General features: G+C 32.0%; 1 protein-coding gene across 1 annotated transcript; it reads right to left on the bottom strand.

Moving 5' to 3' along the window:
* Positions 1 to 503: 503 nt before the first annotated feature.
* On the bottom strand, positions 504 to 3,816 carry LOC133702564 (fasciclin-like arabinogalactan protein 1). Its single transcript, XM_062126873.1, has 2 exons — positions 2,988 to 3,816; positions 504 to 1,388 (listed from the first exon to the last, which is right to left on the bottom strand). The coding sequence occupies exons 1-2, from the start codon at positions 3,630 to 3,632 to the stop codon at positions 807 to 809; spliced, it is 1,227 nt and encodes a 408-aa protein (XP_061982857.1). The 5' UTR covers positions 3,633 to 3,816; the 3' UTR covers positions 504 to 806.
* Between the last annotated feature and the right edge of the window lie 3,836 nt (positions 3,817 to 7,652).

Genomic DNA, 7,652 nt, shown 5'->3' with positions numbered 1-7,652 from the left:
AAGTGCATTTTCAAACTTGTTCAATCCTCCTCCTCCTCCTCCTCCTCCTCCTCCTCCTCATGCAAGTTAAGGGTGGCCCTAAATTATTTGTTCCAGAATCACTAGTTTTGCTAACATGGATTTAGCAAAATGTATCTTACTGCTTACAAGCAGAGACTTTTTTTTGTTTTTTTCCTGTTTTACGGATGGCTTTTGTCATTTTCTACGTGAATCTTCTTTACTTGTAATTGTTTGCCACTGCCAAGAGCCTCTGAAGGAACGATGTGGTCAGTCTTGTACTGACAGCAGATGTTTTACTGTGCCTGAGATCTTGGGGTCGGGTGGCATAGGATTTGCAATATTTTTTATTTTTTTCATGTACTTTTGATAGAAAATGAAATTAAACTAAGCATATAGTATTTGGATGGCATAAAACATAGCCATCTTGGCAAAAATCAAACTACCAAGAAGGAAATGAAATGATGCAGGAATCAATAAATCTATGCAGTCTAGAAACGAGGCAGTGGAAGAATTGGAATTCTTCAGAAAAGTTCCATATTACCATGCCAAAATCTTCATGGTCGATGACAAGAACAATATTTTTCCATAGATCTACAGTATCTGCCGCGAGATTCAGCTCACAAACTTTCCAAATACACAAAAATAAAAGAAAAAAAAAGTGAGAAAAAAAGAAAAAATAAATAACACGATCTATATCAATAAGACGTGAAATAACAAATAAAACACACTCTAAATGGGTGATAAATTAGCCATCGAGGTCTGACTCCTTCCTCGCCGTGAGTAGAAAATTCTCAATTTGAAGGAACTTACAGCAGCAAAAGCCCTGAGCACAAACTCAATACCATGGCAACAAGTCTTCCACCATATAATGTCACACTAGCATTGTCATCAGCTGTTTGATCTGCTAGGTCGCCATCAGGTGAATCGGCCGGTGAGTCTGATGGAACAACATCGGAGGATGGCTTCTTATGTTTGCTAGATTTTGGTGCATCAGCCACCTCCTTCTCCGGGGCGGGCGCTGGAGCTGGTGTTGGTGCTGCTTTAAATAATTCCTTCGGCAGCAAGACCTTATCAATGGTATATATAGCTAGTGGCTGTTCGTCGATCAAAGTCCCAACTATTTTTGCAGTGATACTCCTGGTCTTGAGTGTCACATCCTCACCATCATTTTGAACTGTGAAATCAAACTTCTTTTCGCCATCTGTAGCTAAAGTGTTCATGATTCCATTGTTGGATTTTAACATAGCTAAGGACTGATAAATAGGGACACCGAAGAATTCAAGAAATGACACTTTGCCAGAAGCTGTTAAATTCTTGAATTTAGGGAAAAAGGCCTTGAATGGATCGTCGAGAGGGCAAAACACTGTTAATCCTCCATCGATATTGTCCTGAAAAGCAGCCATCATTTGAGATTAATGTCAATAATAAGTGATAACATTGGAAATTAAAGGAAGAAATCAAGCCTATGTTGCAATTCCATCAATGGTTCACAACATGAGACAAGAATTACAATGCAAGTAATTTAATAGTAGCTTCTTTAATTATCAGCACAAAGATTAAAAAAATACAAATTATTTTCAATATCATTAACATAATAAACTACTATCAAAAACATCAAAATGTAATAAATAAAGAGCAACAAAAACATGAAATAATAAATTTAAATTCAACAAATCCAAAGAAAAGAGAGAAATATATTAATTGCAAAAAATAGTGTTTTTTTAGAATGTATGAGGATTATAGTTATAAAACTTGGCTCAAATGATTGACCTAGATTTCGAATGACTTAAGATTTTAGTAAAGTTTCAAATCATAAAAATATAGGCTTGCAATTAGCTCAGTCAAACCGGGTTGATCCGCCCGCTAAATATGAAACCCAAGTGACCTAGCGTAACTTGAGTATGACCTGACTTGTTTTTTAATAAATCAAAAAAATATAAAATTAATTTATGAATACTTGGCATCATATATTTTTTTATAGTATATATTTACATGGATTGTTTCTTAACTTTTCAATATGATATAAGTATTATACTACATTTCATATTTGTTTTTCGATAACCTACATCAGTATAAATTGTTTCTTAACTTCTTAACATAAGATAACTATACTATATTTTAGATATATTTTTTTATAGTTTATATTCATATGCATTGTTTCAAAACTTTTGCATGTGAGATATTAAAATATAAATATAATTTTTATTTTATTTTATTTTGTTAACCTGAGTCAACTTATATGACATGAGATCCGATCTCTTGACTAAATCTATCCTCGAGATGAGTTTAATAATTATGATGTGGAGTACTTGATAAGCAAGGATACAATATAATGAAATTTTATTAAAAATGATGATAAAATACCATAAATAAATAAAAGATACATAAATAATAAATTTAAATTTAACTAAGCCAAAAAAATAGAATAAAAATATTAATTGATGAAAGATTGTGCACTATATAATCAATATAATAAGACCTCATCAAAATCTTAGAAAATGTCGGTTACATTAGTTATGATGAATATTATATTGTTTTAGGATTAAGATTTATTAAAAAAGATATATTTTTTTAAAACAACCGAAAGAAAACACGAAGCGACTGGCTAGTTTAAAGTGCTCTATGAAAAAATAAAAAAATCAAATAAATAAAAATATATAATTGTATATCCACATTACACGGGCACACTTGTTACATAACTTTTGACCGACATGGAATTTAGTTCTTCGTGGCAAATCAATAGTTGTATAATTATAAATTTCTTCAAATTTAATTTGGGATTGATTAAAAATAAATTTCTTCAAAATTAATTCGGAATTGATTAATGTATGGCGGTCTATTATGGATCCAAAGAATCCTCAAAATCAGTATATATGTGAAATCATGGGTGGTCTTCCAAAATAATTTAACTCGATCTTAATTAATACAAACAAGTGAAAAGTACTGTGTATTAACACGTAAGAAAAATCAAATTATTTGTTAATTACCTGATATGTCTTGGAAGCTTCAGGATTTGCAATCAAAGTGTCAGCAAAAACCTTACACCCATGAGCTGACATTATATCCGTTATATTCATAGCACTTGGCTCTGGTGTAGGCGCCGCTGCCACGTCCGACGGCAACACCTTACTGATCTGTATAACGGAAATGTTGTAAGGTATCTCCTCCAAAGACTTGACATAGAAGACATCAAGATTCCCTTCATTATCCTCAGGTCCAAAAGCCACTTTCCCTCCCTTAACATCCGTTATGTTAACGAATCCGGTCGACCCAGGAGCCGACCCGGTGGCCTGGAACATGGTGGCTGCCAACGCCGTGCCCTCTCGTATCTGGTGGAGTTTCTTGGTGCCGAAGTAATCCAAGAGGACATGGAGGGAAAGGATGTTTTTGATGGTGGCGATTGATGGGTGTTTTGAAAGGAGTTCAGACATCGCTGCGTTGTCGACGGCGCAGACGGTGATGGTGGTTCGGCTGTTGATTTCTCCGGCGAGGTGGGTTAGGGTGAGGTAGTGGTTGAAAGTAGAGAAAGATGGTTGCTTGCCAAGTATATGAGTAATATTGTGGCCACGAGTGAAGGTGGTGGAAGTGGAGAGGAGGAAAAGTAGAGAAAGGAGTATAGTAAGCCGCTGCATTGTGTTTAGAGAGAGAGAGAGAGAGAGAGAGACAGACAGACAGACAGACAGACAGACAGAGAGAGAGAGAGAGAGAGTATTAGGCTTGTGGTGCGGAGTCCTGGCGAAAGAGAGAAGGAGATGTTGAAACTGAAGTGAGTTGGTGGAGAAAGGAAAGAAGGGGAAGTCTGTATAGAGAGATCTCGGAGGAGAGGTAAATGAATATGGGTCTAGGTTTTGATTAATTTACTTGTAAAGCCATCCTATGTGTCCACTTAATGTAATAATTTTTACGAGGTGAGAGTGAGAAAAGACTGCGTTTAACCCAATATTGAGAACCCGTTTATTTTCATATTTGAAAAGTATTTTTTAAAAACTTTAGAATTTTTATTTTTTTATTTAAAATTAATTTATTTTATATTTTCATATTATTTTAATATATTAATATCAAAACTGAATTTTAAAAAATAAAATAAAATTATTTCAATACATTCCAAACAAAAAACATTTAAAAAATAACTCGTACTGCATATTAAATAAGCTATTAGATGGTGTTTGTTTTTGCGATCAAACCTTTTTTATAAAAAAAAAAACTAAAATTGTTTTTAGCTTTAATTTAATTTTTCATGTTTTTAGATCGTTTTGATGTGTTGATGTTAAAAATAAATTTTAAAAAATAAAAATAAAATATTATTTTGATACATGTCTAAGTAAAAAGCATTTTAAAAACTTTAAATTTCAAGAACAAGAGTGTTTATTCTTATAAATACTCTAAAAATTAAGGTATAAATATAATAAATAGGGTATTTATAGCTCATGAGTTTTTTTCTTTAGTGGAGATGAGGGTTAAAGAGTTATTTCATACATGTGATATTTTAAGTTATGTTCCAATCAAAATAATATATATTGGATCAATATAAAATATTAAAGAACTTGTATGGAGATACCAAAAAATTAACAAGAGATTGTTAGGCTCAAGCAAATTGCCTAAACCTATTAGAGGTGAAAAATAGACCTAAACGTACTGCCTAGGGCCCATGGTTGATGAATCCAGTAGTGCCTAGATCCATTTTTTTTGGGTTGTTCGGGGGTTTATAGCTCGTTAAATTTGAGTTCATTAGTAGCCCTCTTAATTTATCCCTTCATTGGAGAGTGATGTTATTACACTAAAAATACTTCATACAAATCTCTTTGAGAATGATGCTATTGCACTACAGAGACCTCATACCAATCTCTTGAAGAGTGTACGGCTCGTCCAACAGGTGGATCTCGCCTAGCAAGTGAAATTGTCCAATTGGTAGAGCTCACCTAGTAGTTGGAACTCACATTTTGTGTGTTATCAGAGTCCCCTAAGTCTCGGTGACACTTTTAGACATGTACAAGCCACCACAAAAACTATTTGTGGGTGTAGCCTTAGGGCATAGTTGTGAAGTGTAGTTGTGGGCATAACCTGAAGACGTAACCATGGACATTGTTGTAGGTGTAGTCGCTGGCATAGCCGCGGGCGTAACTGCATGCATAAACACTAGCTTAGCTATTAGTATAGTCGTAGACATAGTCGCTCACATAACTATCACTATGTTGGGATTTTATCAGCCATGAAAAATAGCTTTTGAGAAATAGAAATAAACTAGTTTTTTGTTCATTTTCAATAGACGGTGTCAATGACGAAGTCCTAAAAAATTCAAGTAGCTTATGAGCAAGGTTTATATATTGGATAATCGATTAATCTCTTAGTTCTAGTAATTTAATCTATTTTCTCTAGCTAAGGTAGTTAGTTGCTGGTACCTAGTGCCTGGTAAGTTAAGATGATTGTTTGTTAGTATCTGGTCTCTGGTAAGCTAAGGTGCCTAGTGACTAATACCTGTAAAATATCATTTATGGTAGATTTGGGGATTCTTAAATATTTAAATAAGTATTTTTTTTTAGAAAGAAAGTGCAATTATATTTTAGAGAGAAAGATTTTGAAAATATGTATGTTAAAAAAATATTGAGAATGAAGAGATTGTGAACCTGGAGCTTTGAGGATTAATGAGATATTTATAATTCATGAGTCTTACCCTTTAGTGGAGAGGAGTGGCTGAAGAGTTATTTTATCTGTGTGATATTTTAAATTATATTTCACTCAAAATAATATGTATTAAATCAATATAAAAAATTGAGAGACATGCATGGAGGTCCTGAAAAATTACTGTGGGAGTGCTATGCTCAAACAAGTTACCTAAACCAACAAAGGACGACACAAATAGGGGCTATGGTCATTCAATCCAGGTAAACCCTTCTTCTTCTTCTTTTTATTATTGAGGGGTTTTGAGTGTGTTAAATTTGAGTTCGTCACCTATTAATTACATATTAATAATCATGTATTGATTAGATTATGAATTTGATATTGTTTATACGTATTTTACATAATATATTAATATGTTGTTATTATTATTATTATTATCATAAATTAGGATATACAAATGATAGATTTGCTTCATAAAATAAATGTTAGAACGGAATCAAGCAATTAAAACGATATACGGTAAAGAAGAAGAAGAAGAAGAAGAAGAAGACGAAGAGGGGGGGGCATGAAATTGAAAAGAAGACAACAGACTTTAACGGTTTGACTAAAACTAATTGAAGATTGTAAAAAAAGAAAAAAAAAAGATTATTGATTGAGTAGAGAAGCGGCAGGGAAAAGATCACGTGGTTTGAGAATCACTTGATCAGAAATCAAGGCACTAAAAAAGTACACAATAAAAAGACGCACATGACAAAGACTAACATCACAAGAATGGCATATACCCCAACGCTCGCTGCCTCTCCGGTACTCTCTCCTTCCTCTTTTTACAAGGCTTCACCGCATGCACTGGAGGGCCCCACCAAAGCCCAACGGGCCCCAGAACGATAGGACCCACCCGGTGTTGGAGGTCATATCATTAACTCTTCCTCTATTCTGGTGGATCGGTACTGATATTGTGTCTCCGTTTTAGTAGATTCTCGCCGATTATTAATTGTCAAATTGCCGACCACAAGATTTTCCGTGCACTGACGACAGCGATGATGTTGAACTTACAAGGCAACGAGTGTGGTGCCGTTTTAAATTGTAACACTGATATTCCTTGATGATTGAAAATACTTTCCTAAATAATGAGCAAAATTAGCATATAAAAAAGTTAAAAGAATGATAAAGTTGAAATAAATTTAATTTTATAAATTATTTTCAATAAAAATAAAAAAAATAATGATAGAATATGATAAATTGAAAAGTTGAAGGATGGTTAATTGAAAAAAAAAATCAATGGCAATAAAAAGAAAGGGGACCAAATCTTATAGATAAAAAAATCTCAATAAAAAAAATAATAATCCAAAGAAAGAGGATATAAAAATCAAATTTTAAGGGATGGAATTAAAAATAAATAAATAAAAATATTTAAAACAAAATATATAACAATAAAAAAATCTGATAATTTAGCATGTAAGAATATAACAAGTATCAAGTTTATAATTTAGTTTCTATAAATAATTTAATAAAAAAATAAACTAAACAAATGAATAGTTAAAATAAAGCCTTAAGATTATTGTAAAAAACTAGTGATATAAATAATAGAATCTAATGCCAAATCAGATTATTATTATTATTATTATTATTATTATTATTATTTATTTAGCTTGATAATAAGAGAATTGCATATAATGTACATGTAAGTTTTGTTAATTATGTTACTATTAAAAAAAATGAATGACTATATTGATTATATTTCTAGAATTCAGATTATTGAATGTATAATTACAAAGGTGAACAAAAAGTGTTCTAGCATAAAGATAAGTTTGCAAAATAATTTTCTAATCATAAGATCAAACTAAAACCTTAAAACACACAAAATTACGTAAATAATATTTAGACTAGATTTTTAAAAACACTTGTTAAAGGATTTAAGATCTGATTTAGATGAAGATTTGTTGTTATTAAGAAGAATCGATTATTTATTTCTAAACCTTTATTTCTTGTTTATTAGGTCAAATAAAATAATTCTAATTATTCTTATAAAATTT

Source organism: Populus nigra, chromosome 9 (assembly GCF_951802175.1).
Source record: "Populus nigra chromosome 9, ddPopNigr1.1, whole genome shotgun sequence".
Lineage (NCBI taxonomy): Eukaryota > Viridiplantae > Streptophyta > Magnoliopsida > Malpighiales > Salicaceae > Populus > Populus nigra.
This window is presented reverse-complemented; position numbering and strand designations above follow the sequence as displayed.